General features: G+C 45.0%; 1 protein-coding gene across 1 annotated transcript in view; it reads right to left on the minus strand.

Moving 5' to 3' along the window:
- Window positions 1–15,150, minus strand: part of LOC145345640 (uncharacterized) — a 157,660-nt gene that overhangs the window by 71,972 nt on the left and 70,538 nt on the right. The window contains exon 6 of the mRNA XM_080193461.1: window positions 7,242–7,416. Within this exon, the coding sequence (XP_080049587.1) occupies window positions 7,242–7,416 (175 nt within the window). The remainder of the gene's footprint in view (window positions 1–7,241; window positions 7,417–15,150) is intronic.

The following is a 15,150-nucleotide window of genomic DNA, read 5'->3' on the forward strand; positions in this document are numbered from 1 at the left end:
TCTCTCAAAATACCAACAACTTACCCACCACAGATGTGAGCCTCACTGGCCTGTGGTTCCCAGGCTTTTCCCTGCAGCCCTTCTTAAACAAAGGCACAACATTTTCCACCCTCCAACCTTCAGACACCTCACCTGTGACTATCGATGATTCAAATATCTCTGTGAGGGGACCTGCAATTTCTTCCCTAGCCTCCCACAATGTCCTGGGATACACTTCATCAGGTCCCAGCGATTTATCTACTTGATGCACTTTAAGACTTCCAGTGCCTCCTTGACTGTAATGTGTATACTCATAGAAACACAGAAACCCTGCAGTACAAAAAGAGGCCATTCGGCCCATTGAATCTGCACTGATCACAATCCCAACCATGCCCTACCCCCATACCTCTACATATTTACCCACTAATCCCTCTAACCTACGTATTTCAGGACACTAAGGGCAACTTTTTTTTAGCATGGCCGATCAACCTAACCCACACATTTTTGGACTGTGGGAAGAAACTAGAGCACTGGGAGGAAACCCAGGCAAACACGAGGAGAATGTGCAACTCCACACAGACAGTGACCCAAGCTGGGAATTGAACGCAGGTCCCTGGAGCTGTGAAGCAGCAGTGCTAACCACTGTGCTATCATGCCGCCCATCCCACTACCTCTCACAAGACTCCTCAAAACTTCACTATTTATTTCCCCAAATTCCCTAACATCCATGCTTTTCTCAACAGTAAATAATGATGAGAAATATTCATTTAGGATCTCACCTATCTCTTGTGGATCTGCACATAGATGACCTTGTTGATCCTTAAGAGACCCTACTCTCTCTCTAGTTACTCTTTTGCCCTTTATGTATTTGTAGAAGCTCTCTGGATTCTCCTTTGCCTTATCTGCCAAAAGAATCTTGTGTCCCCTTTTTGCCCTCATGATTTCTCTCTTAATTCTATTCCACACCCATTATATTCTTCAAGGGATTCGCTTGATCCCAGCTGCCGATGCAATGTCATGTGCCTCCCCCTTCTTCTTGACCAAGGCCTCAATATCCTGAGGTTCCCTACTGGCTTTGCCCTTCACTCTAAGAGGGACATGCTTACTCTGAAACCCGGCTAACACATTTTTGAAAGCCTCCCACTTGTCAGACGTTCCTTGGCTTTCCCACAGATTCCCCCAATTAACTTTTGAAAGTTCCTGTCTGATAACAATCAAAATTGGCCCTGCCCCAATTTAGAATTTAGGTCTAGACTTATCATTCTCCATAGCTACATTAAAACTAATAGAATTATGGTCAAATGCCTTATGTTTAAATGATTTAGTTTTATTTGAGAGAAGATTTTACAGTTCTTGACTATCTGCTCTTCATGCTTCAAATTAACCATGTTGAATTCACTACTTTGCAATATTAGTTCAATGCATTAGAAAGCAGATCTATAGTTGACTTTTGACTGAAGTTGGACAGGAATTGGTTAGGACTGCTTTACATTGAGGGAAAAAGGATAAAAAAATCTTTGGGTCTGATTTACCATGTAGATTGACCAATTGCTGCCTTCATTGGCTATGGGTCTATGTTGACCATCTGTATTTGTTGCGAAGAGATCTAAGTTAAAGAAACAGAGAGAATTTCTGCCCCAAGGGGACAAATTTTAACTGGCCTGGCAGAAACAAGGGGAACCTACAGAGTGCTGGAAATCTAGAAGTTGGAAGTATTGTAAGCTGTGAAGAGGACAGTGTGGAACTTCAAAATGCCCTCATAAGAACAGGACATGGCGCTTGACTCATCGACTGACAGTTCCGATGCGCCACAGCGAAAAACCACTCCAACCTCCTCAGAAGACAAACACAGGACACGGTGGACAGAGTACCGTTTGTTGTTCTCCTGGAGAGGAGAAGCTATTGACGTCTTCTCCACAGCCTTCAACATATCATTGATGAAGACGAACATCTTGCCAAGGCTATCCCCACACCCCCACTTCTTGCCTTCAAACAACTGCATAACCTCAAACAGACCATTGTCCGCAGCAAACTACTCAGCCTTCAGAAGAACAGTGACCACGACACCGCACAACCCTGCAACAGCAACCTCTGCAAGACATGCCTGATCATCGACACGGATGCCATCATGTCATGTGAGAACATCATCCACCAGGTACACAGTACATACTCTTACAACTTGACCAATGGTGTCTACCTGATACACTGCAGGAAAGGATGTCCCGAGGCATGGTACATTGGGGAGACCATGCAGACGCTACGACAACGGATGAATGAACACTGCTCGACAATACCAGGCAAGACTGTTGTCTTCTCGTTGGGGAACATTTCAGCGGTCACGGGCATTCAGCCTCTGATCTTCGGGTAAGCGTTTTCCAAGGCGGCCTTCACAACACATGACAGCGCAGAGTTGCTGAGCAGAAACTGATAGCCAAGTTCCGCACACATGAGGATGGCATCAACTGGGATCTTGGGTTCATGTCACACTATTTGTAACCCCCATGACTTGCCTGGACTTGCAAAATCTCGCTAACTGTCCTGTCTGGAGACAATACGCATCTCTTTAACCTGTGCTTAATGCTCTTTCCACTCACATTGTCTGTATCTTTAAGACTTGATCAGCTATAAAGACTTGCATTCCAATCATTATTCTGTAAATTGAGTTTGTGTCTTTATATGCCTGTTTGTGAACAGAACTCCCACTACCTGATGAAGAAGCAGCCCTCCGAAAGCTAGTGGATCTGGCTACCAAATAAACCTGTTGGACTTTAGCCTAGCGTGGTGAGACTTCTTACTGTGTACCCAACTTGAAAAGAACAGAGACAAGTTGGTGGAATGGGTAGATAGGTAGATGACAGATAAGTTCCATTGGGAAGAGTATGATGCGTTTTGGTAGGGAGAACATGGAAAGACAATGTAAACTAAAGGGTAAAATTTTTAAAGGGGATCAGAAGAACATATGCCTGGGTGCATATATGGTCGTTGTTGGTGATCAAGAGGCCAGGGCCGACTATGGTGAGAAGGAAAGGATTGGAGTCGGCGGTGTCCAGGAGGTAGGTGTGCAATCGGGAGGCGGTTGGTGATAGGTGGTGGGAGGGTGGAGGGAGGCATGTGGATGCATGTCAACCAATCACCCAGTAGACTTTAAGATCAGCAAATGCCTGATGGCTCCCAGAGAGAGCAATCGGACGCTGGCTTCTTGAATGAAATCAGCAACCACCCCACCCCCCAGCCCTTTCTTACCAGCGTGAATCATCTGATGGCCTCTGTCAACTTTCATTTAGCTAAGTTCAGCCAAAAAGTGGGCGGGAAAACCTCCCACTTTCCAACCTGTTGGGCACTTATAGACACTTTGAGAAAATTGCCCCCTTTTCCTTTCGCCATGAATTCCACATAATATCACCTTTTCTGGCAATATTGCTTCCAAACTACATATCTCCTCATTTCTCACTATTAAAGATTGTGTTGCTCCTATATTTCTTAAGATTTTAATTATTCCTCCTGGTATGCACAAGTAAACTGTACCCACATAAATTTTTGATGAGATCTGGCTCCTGCTTAACATCAACCACAGAACAGGCTGTAGATTATTTTGTACCTCTTTTGATTCAATCACGGTTTCTTTTGCTACTTTAACAAACTTTGTTGTTAAGGTCGCAAACTTTTCCTGTTTTAAGAACATAAGAACATAAGAAATAGGAGCAGGAGTAGGCCATCTAGCCCTTCGAGCCTGCCCCGCCATTCAATAAGATCATGGCTGATCTGTTGTGGCTCAGTTCCACTTCCCCGCCCTCTCCCCATAACCCTTAATCCCCTCTCTTATCAAGAACCCATCAACCCGCTTCTTAAAAATATTTAGCGAGGCAGCCTCCACCACTTCAACGGACAGAGAATTCCAGAGATTCACCACCCTTTGAGTGAAGAAGTTCCTCCTCAACTCCGTTCTAAACCGCCTCCCCTTTATCTTGAGGCTGTGCCCCCTAGTCCTACTGTCTTTTTTGAGCGGGAAGAGTCTCTCCACCTCTATCCTATCCATCCCATTCATCATCTTATACGTCTCAATGAGATCTCCCCTCATTCTCCTAAACTCTAACGAGTACAAGCCTAGTTTATTCAGCCTCTCCTCATAGCTCAATCCCCTCAACTCCGGTATCAGCCTAGTAAACCTCCTCTGCACTCCCTCCAGGGCCAAAATATCCTTGCGCAGGTGCGGCGCCCAAAACTGCACACAGTACTCCAGCTGCAGCCTCACCAATGCCCTATACAGCTGCAGCAAGACCTCCCTACTTTTATATTCAATCCCCCTCGCTATGAAGGCCAGCATCCCATTCGCCTTCCTGACCACCTGCTGCACCTGCAAGCTGGGTTTTTGCGACTCATGCACAAGGACCCCGAGGTCCCTCTGCACCGTCGCCTGCTGCAGTTTTTCGCCACGTAAGTAATAGTCCTTCCTACCATTCTTCCTTACTACATCTGTTTTACTACATCTGTCTTCCCAGTGCTTTTTTCAAAGCTACCAACACTGCGATTTTGTGAGTCTAACTTTATAACAATGAAAACATCTCTTCCTTCATATGCTTCTTTTTTAACTTGAGGTAAACTATCCTTTCTATCTCCAACAACATCTTCTTTGTCTTTACCACCAGAGGATTTCTCTTTTCCCCTTTCATTCCCTCACAGATTCTAATTGATGTCAAAAACCAAACATTGATTTCTGAATCAATTCAAAATTATCTGCCATTTTTGCTGCTACTCTCGTAGTTTTAATTTTTGCACTTCTCCCATTTCAAATTGAAATTTTCTTTCCAGTTCCTGAAGTTCTAATTCTGTCTATTTTTCTTTCTCGCTTTATTTTTCTTTTAATTGCAATTCAAACTGTCTTGATTCTTTTACTTTTTGGGTCATGTCTTTCTGACTGTGGGAGGAAACGAGAACTCCTGGAAGAAATCCACACAGACACAAGAAGAACTTGCAAACTCCACAGACAGTGACCCAAGCCAGGAATCAAACCCGGGTCGCTGGCGTTGTGAGGCAGTAGTTGATAAGGAAGGGTAGGAGAAACTATGAAGCTGGGCTAGCGCTTAATATAAAAAAGGATAGCAAGAGTTTTTATAAATATATAAAAAGGAAGAGGCTGGCTAGGGTGAATGTTGGTCCTTTAGTGGATGAGAAAGGGGACCTAGTGGTAGGGGATGGGGATATGGCTGAGGTATTGAATAACTTTTTTGTTTCTGTCTTCACGGAGGAGGACGTGAATAATTTGCTGGGTGTTAGCGATGGAAAGGTGGTAGGACTGGAGGGTCTCAATGACATTACTGTTACTAGAAAGGCGGTGCTCGACAGACTGGAGGGGCTGATTGTGGACAAGTCCCCAGGACCGGATGGAATGCATCCGAGGGTTCTGAAAGAAATGGTGGAGGTGATAGTGGATGCCTTGGTGGTTATTTTCCAAACGTCGCTGGATTCTGGGGAAGTGCCGGATGATTGGAAAACGGCTAATGTTACGCCGTTGTTTAAGAAGGGTGCCAGGCAAAAGGCGGGGAATTATAGGCCGGTTAGTTTAACATCTGTGGTAGGTAAAATGTTAGAATCTGTCATTAAGGAGGAAATTGCGAGGCATCTTGAAGGGAATTGCTTGATAGAGCAGACGCAGCACGGTTTCATTAAAGGGAAGTCGTGTCTGACAAATTTACTAGAGTTCTATGAGGATGTGTCTAGGGCGGTGGATAGAGGAGAGCCGGTGGATGTGGTCTTTCTTGATTTTCAGAAAGCGTTTGACAAAGTGCCTCACAAGAGGTTATTGCAGAAGGTCGAGGGACATGGAGTTGGGGGTAGGGTGTTAGCGTGGATAGAGGATTGGTTGTCAAATAGGAGGCAGAGAGTGGGGGTCAACGGGTGCTATTCGGATTGGCGGATGGTGACTAGTGGGGTGCCCCAGGGGTCGGTGCTGGGGCCTCAGCTTTTTACCATTTATATAGATGATCTGGAGGAGGGAACCGAGTGTAGAGTGTCGAAATTTGCTGATGACACCAAGATTGGGGGAACGGCAAATTGTGCGGAGGGTGTGGAGAGTCTGCAGAAGGATCTAGATAGGCTGGGCGAATGGGCCAGGAAATGGCAAATGGAATTTAATGTTGGCAAGTGTGAGGTGGTCCACTTTGGTAGGAAGAATGGTAGGAAGGACTATTACTTACGGGGCGAAAAACTGCAGCAGGCGACGGTGCAGAGGGACCTCGGGGTCCTTGTGCATGAGTCGCAAAAACCCAGCTTGCAGGTGCAACAGGTGGTCAGGAAGGCGAATGGGATGCTGGCCTTCATAGCGAGGGGGATTGAATATAAAAGTAGGGAGGTCTTGCTGCAGCTGTATAGGGCATTGGTGAGGCCGCAACTGGAGTACTGTGTGCATTTTTGGGCGCTGCACCTGCGCAAAGATATTTTGGCCTTGGAGGGAGTGCAGAGGAGGTTTACTAGGCTGATACCGGAGTTGAGGGGGTTGAGCTATGAGGAGAGGCTGAATAAACTGGGCTTGTACTCGTTAGAGTTTAGGAGAATGAGGGGAGATCTCATTGAGACGTATAAGATGATGAATGGGATGGATAGGATAGAGGTGGAAAGACTCTTCCCGCTCAAAAAAGACAGTAGGACTGGGGGCACAGCCTCAAGATAAAAGGGGGGCGGTTTAGAACGGAGTTGAGGAGGAACTTCTTCACTCAAAGGGTGGTGAATCTCTGGAATTCTCTGCCCGTTGAAGTGGTGGAGGCTGCCTTGCTAAATATTTTTAAGACGTGGGTTGATGGGTTTTTGATAGGAGAGGGGATTAAGGGTTATGGGGAGAGGGCGGGAAAGTGGAACTGAGCAGCGACAGATCAGCCATGATCTTATTGAATGGCGGGGCAGGCTCGAAGGGCTGGATGGCCTACTCCTGCTCCTATTTCTTATGTTCTTATGTTCTTAGTGCTAACCACTATGCCACCCATTAGTCTAGTGTTCCGTATTACCTAGTCTGGTGACATTGCCACTATGTCATCATTTCCCCACAGAGTGGAGCACAATCACCAGTGTGGACTGATTGTACCAAGTGACCATTTTTTATGCTTTGTTTCCTAAGTAATCATATGTGGTGTCTACTATTCCTACCTGCTTCAGAGTTGTAATGTATCTCCAGCTCATATAATGAAACAGTTCAAAGCATATCTGTCCTTCAACTGTGAGGAAAAACAAAGATTGACTGGTTTCCTGAAATGCAAAGTGCAACTGATCACCTGATAAATGGACGCTCTGATGGTATCTGCAGTTTCAAGGCTAAACGTTGCATTTCTGGAAGACTTGGTGTCCAAGATTTTTAATGTCCCCAAATATCGAGATTCTGTTGTTCTAGGACGCGGGCTTTTTCCAATAGGAAGTCTATATAAGGTCTGTGTCCGAGGATGCAGAGGCCTGTGAAAAAACAAATGTTATATTAACTTCCCACAATATCCAAGTAAATATCACTTAAAAGCAAGTAAAACTTCAGGTAAGTAATGTTATACAATTCAAGATATTAATACACAATCCAGAATGAATGAATTTTTTTTGGTGAACCAAGATTTTTTTTTACTAGTGTCACAAGTAGGCTTACATTAACACTGCAATGAAGTTCAGTGAGATTGATTAATACATTAGGGGTAATACTGGTCTGATAAGTGGTTAAAATGTTAACAGCAGGGAATGTCACCTAATGGAAGTGCATGTCAGATGTTCAAGCCCAGAGTGCACCATTTTAAGCTTTCAGGTGACCTTTCCCATTGGCATCACAAAGTCAGGAATTTGCTTACTCTGAAGCAGGTTGTCCATTAAGTCTCATTAGCTTATTAGAGTCAGTGGAATGACACAACTGAAAATTATTCAAGGTCTCATAACTATGGCATTGAGTGGTGCAACAACTTGACTGCCTTCATATGTATATTATACGCTGAAAGTAAGCATGCAGGTGCAGCAGGTGGTGAAGACAGCAAATGGCATGTTGGCTTTCACAGTGACAGGAGTCGAGTACAAGGGCAGGGATAGCTTGCAGCAGTTATATAGAGCCTTTGTGAGACCGTGCCAGGAATAGTGTGCGCAGTTTTGGTCTTTTTATCTGAGGAAGCGTGTCCTTGCCATGGAAGGAGTGCAGTGAAGTTTTACCAGACTGATTCATGGGATGAGAGAACTAATGTACAAGGGGAGACTCTCCAGAGAATGTCAATATATTGAAGGAGGAAGTGTTGAGTATCCTAAACTGCAATAAGGCAGACAAATCCCCTGGGCCAGATGGGATCTATCCCAGATTACTGCAGGGGGCAAATGGAGAAACAGCTAGGGCCTTCACATCCTCTTTGACCATAGGTGGGGTTCTAGAGGACTGGAGACTATCCGGTTGTTGTTCCCTTGTTTAAGGAAGGAAGCAGGGATAATCCAGCAAATTATAGGCCTGTGAGCCTGACATCAGTGATGGAGAAGCTTTTGGAGATGTTGAGGAATAGAATATATGCACGTTTGGGAGGAAAATGGAGAAGTGAATGACAGGCAGCATTGGTTTGTACAGGGAAAGTCATGTCTCACCAACTTGATTGAGTTTTTTGAAGAGGTGACCAAGATAATTGATGAGGGAAGGGCTGTGGATAGACTTTAGTAAGGGGTTTGAGGAGGTCCCACATGGCAGACTGGTACAAAAATTAAACTCACATAGGATTCGGGGTGGGCTGGCTAAATGGAAACAGAACTGGCTTTGTTATAGCAGGTACAGAAAAGTGGTGGACGGGTGTTTTTTCAGAATGAAGATATGTAGTGAGTGGTGTTCTGCAGGGATCAGTGCTGGGACCTCAGTTGTTTCTAGTATATATAAACCATTTGGAGGAGAATATATGTTTTCTGATTAGTAAGTTTGTGAATGACACAAAGATTGGGGGAGTTGCTGATAGTGCCGGAGACTGTCAGAGGATACAACAGGATATAGACAGATTGGAGAGTTGGGCACAGAAATGACAGATGGAGTTTAGTCCGAATAAATGCCAGTTGATGCATTTGGGAGGATCAAATTTAAGTGTGAATTATATTGTAAATGCAGAACCCCTTAGGAACATTAACATAGAGGGATCTGGATGTGCAGGTCCACAGTTCCCTAAAAGTGGCCAAGGTGATTTGGTATGATTTATTATTGTCACATGTAGTAGCATACAGTGAAAAGTATTGTTTCTTGCACACTACACAGACAAAGCATACCGTTCATAGAGAAGGAAAGGATGCAGTGCAGAATGTAGTGTTACAGTAATAGGTAGGATGTTGAGAAAGATCAACTTAATGCAGGGTAGGTCCATTCAAAAGTCTGATGGTAGCAGGGAAGAAACTGTTCTTGTGTTGGTTCGTATGTGACCTCAGACTTTTGTATCTTTTTTCCGATGGAAGAAGGTGTAAGAATTCTCTCTTACATCTTCTTCCGGGGTGCGTGGGGCCCTTAATTACGCTGGCTGCTTTGCTGAGACAGTGGGAAGTGTAGACAGAGTCAATGGATGGGAGGCTGGTTTGCATGATGGATTGGGCTATATTCACAAACTTTTGTAATTTCTTGCAGTCTTGGGCAGAGCGGGAGCCATACCAAATTGTGATACAACCAGAAAGAATGTTTCTATGGTGCGTCTGTGAAGGTTGGCCAGAGTCATAGCTGACATTCAAATTTCCTCAGTCTTCTGAGGAAGTAGAGGCATTGGTGGGCTTTCTTAACTATAGTGTCAGCATGGGGGGACCAGGACAGGTTGTTAGTTATGTGGACACCTAAAAGCTTGAAGCCCACAACCCTTTCTACTTCGTCTCCATTGATGTAGACAGGGTCATGTTCTCCTCTCCGCTTCCTGAAGTCGATGACAATCTCCTTCGTTTTGTTGACATTAAAGGGAGAGATTGTTGTTGCCGCACCAGTTCACTAGATTCTCTATCTCATTCCTGTACCCTGTCTTGTCATTGTTTGAGATCCAACTCATTACAATGATGTCGTCAGCAAACTTGAAAATCAGGTTGGAGGGAATTTGGCCACACAGTCATAAGTGTATAGGGAATATAGTAGGGGGCTGAGAACACAGTCTCATGGGGCACCGATGTTAAGGATGATCGTGGAGATGGTGACTAAGAAGACATATGGCATACTTGCCTTTATCAGTCAGGACACTGAGTACAAGAGTTGGAACATCATGTTGCAGCTATATAAAACCTTGGTTAGGCCACATCAGGGATACTGTGTGCAGTTCTGGTCACCACACTACCAGAGGGACACAGAAATGCAAAGAAGGTTCACCAGGATGTTGCCTGGTCTCAAGGGTGTTGGCTATGGGGAGAGATTGAATAAACTAGGACTGTTTTCACCGGAAGGATGGGGGCTGAGGAGAAACCTGATAGAGGTCTACAAAATTATGAGACATACAGGATAGATAGAGGCTCTTTCCCAGGGTAGAAGTGTTAATTACAAGAGGGTACAGGTTCAAGGTGAGATGGAGAAAGTTTAAGGGAGATGCGCAGGGGAAGTTTTTCACACACAGAGTGGTAGGTGCCAGAGGAGATGGTAGAAGCAAGCACATTTGCAACATTTAAGAGGCATCTGGATGGGTACATGTATAGGAAGAGAACGGAAGGACACGGCCTGAGTAAGGGCAGAAAGGTTTTCCTTTAGTTAAGTTAGGGTATCATGGTCAGCACAGGCTTGAAAGACCGATGGGCCTGTTCACGTGCTGTACTTTTTTTTTGCTTTTTGACTGAGTTGGTTAGGATTATATTCACTGGAGTTTAGAAAAATGCAGAAACCGACAAAATTCTAACAGGGCTGAAGAGGGTAAATGCAGTAAGAATATTACTGATGGTAGGTAAGTCTCACCCCCTATCTGCAACCCCCATAACTTGCCTGGGCTTGTAAAATCTCACTTACTGTTCTGTCTGGAGACAATACACATCTCTTTAACCTAATGCTCTCTCCACTCGCATTGTCTGCATCTTTAAGACTTGAATAGCAGGTTAGCTATAAAGACTCACATTCTAATCAGTATTCTGTAAACTGTCTGTGCTGTTATATGCTCTGTCAGAGACCAGAACTCTCCCCTCACCTGATGAAGGGGCAAACCCCGAAAGCTTGTGGGTTTACTATCAAATAAACCTGTTGGACTTTAACCTGGTGTTGAGACTTCTTACAATTTATACAGATCCCACCTCCCCCAGAACTGGCCCCAATATCCTAGGAATCTGAAACCCTCCCCCGACACCATTTGGTAGTTATTTATCAAAATTCACTGGACTCTGGGGGAGTGCCGGTGGATTGGAAAACAGCTACCGTTACGCCGCTGTTTAAAAAAGGTAGCAGACAAAAGGCGGGTAACTACAGGCCGGTTAGCCTAATGTCCATAGTTGGGAAACTGCTAGAATCCATCATTAAAGAAGAAATAGCAGGACACCTAGAAAAGAACGGTTCGATCGAGCAGACGCAGCATGGATTCATGAAGGGAAAGTCGTGTTTGACGAATTTACTGGATTTTTATGAAGATGTGACTAGTGTGGTAGACAGAGGGGAACCGGTAGATGTGGTGTTTTTAGATTTCCAGAAGGCGTTTGATAAAGTGCCTCACAAAAGGTTGCTGCAGAAGGTTAAGGTACGTGGAGTTAGGGATAAAGTGTTAGCGTGGATTGAAGATTGGTTATCTAACAGGAAGCAGAGAGTTGGATTCAATGGGTGCTTTTCTGGTTGGCAGTTGGTGACTAGTGGAGTGCCTCAGGGATCAGTGCTGGGGCCTCAACTGTTTACAATATACATAGACGATCTGGAGGAGGGGGCTGAGTGTAGGGTAACAAAATTTGCTGATGACACAAAGATGAGTGGAAAAGCGAATTACGTGGAGGACACGGATAATCTGTGGAGAGATCTGGATAGGCTGAGTGAGTGGGCGAGGACCTGGCAGATGGAGTGTAACGTTAGCAAATGTGAGGTTATCCACTTTGGAAGAAATAATAGTAGGATGGAATATTATTTAAAAAGTGAAAAGTTGCAGCATGCTACTGTGCAGAGGGACCTAGGGGTCCTTGTGCATGAATTGCAAAAACTCAGCCTGCAGGTGCAGCAGGTGATCAAAAAGGCGAATGGAATGTTGGCCTTTATCACGAGAGGGATAGAATATAAAAGCAGGGAGGTCTTGCTGCAACTGCCAAAGCACCGGTGAGGCCGCAACTTGAGTACTGTGTGCAGTTTTGGTCCCCTTATTTGCGTAAGGATATATTGGCCTTGGATATAAGGATATATTGGCCTTCCTTATCCTATGCCGTTTGTACCAGAACATGTACCACAACCACTGGCTGTTCATCCTCCTCCTCCAGAATGTCCTGTACCCACTCCGATACATCTTTGACCCTAGCACCAGGGAGGCAACATACTATCCTGGAGTCTCATTTGTGGCCACAGAAATGCCTGTCCATCCCCCTTACAATTGAATTCCCTATAACTATTGCACTGGCACACATTTTACCCCACTCCTCTGCAGTAGAACCAACCGTGGAGTAACGAGTTTGGCTGCTGCTGCTTTCCCCAGAGAGGTGATTCCTCTCAACAGTATCCAAAGTGGTATATCTGTTTTGCAAGCAAATGGCCACAGGAGATTCCTGCACTACCTGCCTATCTCTCTTGCTCTGTCTGGTGGTCACCCATTCCCTTCGGAGTGGAGTCTGAGCCTGCAGTGTGACCACCTCTCTCTTTGTGCTATCCACGATACACTCTGACTCGCAGATGCTCCGGTGTCTCCAACTGCCACTCTAGCTCTGAAACTTGAGCTTCCAGGAGCTGAAGACACTTCCTTCACACATGCTGACCCAGAGGACTGGAATTGTCCCCAACCTGCCACACGGAGCAAGAGGAGCAAACCACAGCTTGGAGCTCTCCTGTCAAGTCTTACCCTTTTAAATTAAACTTCTGAAAGATGTTTTGTTTCAGATTAAATATAATTCTATAGGGCCCTTCTTTCCCGCTCCTCACTACTACCAAATACAACCTTCAAAAGCTATAAACCACAGAAATTACACAGAAACACTATTTCACTAATCAACACTAATCAAGAGGTCTTTATTTTAAAATTGGTTACAACCTTATCAATCAAATACCAAACTGAATAAAATCTCAATAGAATGCTGTTCAAATATTGCGAGACTTATTCAGGAATTGCAAAATAAAGTATTACAGAATTTAGTCACTCAAGTAAAATACGAACAGGCACCTTTGGAAATATGACCTTTCTTCAATGATGTTCACGTTTGGAACACTTTCTGGGTTGGTACCTCTCTATTCTGATGGGTTCTAAGAAGATATGCAGGCAACTGCAGGATTTAAATGAGAATTTCACCTTTTTTTTTGTTTTTATTCCAATTCAGTTAAATCAAGTCCAATTCAGAGCCTGGGCTGATGACTCTGAAATACCATACAGCTCCTCACTTGAGTCCTGGAATGATCAGGTAATATAGATGTTAAGTGCTGCCATCACCTTCAGTGCTACCATGAGCGGGTGACCTCTGCCCCACGATGTGCCAGGTCTGCGAGGATGTACACAGCTGAAACAGTACCTCTAATTCTTTGGTGGCATGTGCCTGGCAGCTCATGAAAGAACATGCATGTCTGTACAGGTGGAGTCTCCTCCTCCACTGTCTTCTGCCCTCCCACTCAGGTTTTCCCTCGGGCCAATGTACTGTTAGGTCCTGACCTGGGCTAGCAGCTCCCTGTTGTCCTGGGACAGCCTCCAGCCTGGATCCATTGGCTGCTACAGCAGTAACAATGATCACTGCCAGCTCTGCAGGCTAAATTCTAAGATTAACTCTTGCTTGGGTGCGGGGTGAGTTGGAGAGGCAGCAGAGTGATTTGTGATTTGTTTTTGTTATTCATTTGGGGGATGTGGGAGACATTGGCTGGCCAGTGTTTGTTGACTATTCCTAGTTTCCCTTGAAAAGATGGTGGCAAGCTGCCTTCTTGAAATGTGCAGGACATGCTGTGGGTTGACCCACAATACCATTAGAGAGGGAATTCCAGGATTTTGACCGGCAAAAGGAATGGCAATATATTTAAATATCAGAGCGATGGGTGGCTTGGAGGGGAACTTGCAGGTGGAAGTTGTCATGGGTTTGGAGGGCTCTGTCTAAAGATCTTTACTGCTACTATTGAGCATCAGTAGTGGAAGGATTGAATGTTAGTGGATGTGGTTCCAATCAAGCAGGCTGCTTTGTCCTGGTGTCAACTCCTTGAGTATTGTTGAAGCTGCACCCATCCAGGCAAGTGGGGAGTATTCCATCACACGCCTGACTTATGCCTTGTAGATGGTGAACAAGCTATGGGGAGTCAGGTGAGTTACTCGCCCAGTACTCCTAGCCTCTGACCTGCTCTTGTACCCATTGTGTTTAAGTGGTGAGTCCAGTTGAGTTCCTGATCAACAGTAACCGCCAGGTGAAATACAGTCTGTAAGATTAGCCATCTTGGGCCCCTCAATCCCTCCCAGCACCTTGTATCCCCATGCATCTGGACCCTAGCAACCCTAACCATCCCCAATGTCATAGCCACCTCGATTGGCTACTGACCATTACCATATCGTTGGATAAAAACAAATTACTGCAGATGCTGGAATCTGAAACTAAAAGAGAAAATGCTGGAAAATTTCAGCAGGTCTTTATCAGCTTTGACAAATGGTCATTTGGACTTGAAACACCAGCTCTTTTCTCTCCTCACAGAAGCTGCCAGACCTGCAGAGATTTTCCAGCATTTGATCTTTTGATTGCCATATTGTCGCCTCATCGGCCACGGACACTACCCTCTCATGGTCGCTAATGGAGTTCCATACAGCTGTACCCTCCCTTCACATAATAAGAACATAAGAACATAAGAAATAGGAGCAGGAGTAGGCCATCTAGCCCTTTGAGCCTGCCCCGCCATTCAATAAGATCATGGCTGATCTGTCGTGGCTCAGTTCCACTTTCCCGCCCTCTCCCCATAACCCTTAATCCCCTCTCTTATCAAAAACCCATCAACCCGCGTCTTAAAAATATTTAGCGAGGTAGCCTCCACCACTTCAACGGGCAGAGAATTCCAGAGATTCACCACCCTTTGAGTGAAGAAGTTCTTCCTCAACTCCGTTCTAAACCGCCCCCCCTTTA

The sequence above is a fragment of the Carcharhinus amblyrhynchos genome, chromosome 1, assembly GCF_965287045.1.
Source record: "Carcharhinus amblyrhynchos chromosome 1, sCarAmb.v2.hapA, whole genome shotgun sequence".
In the NCBI taxonomy this organism is placed as follows: domain Eukaryota; kingdom Metazoa; phylum Chordata; class Chondrichthyes; order Carcharhiniformes; family Carcharhinidae; genus Carcharhinus; species Carcharhinus amblyrhynchos.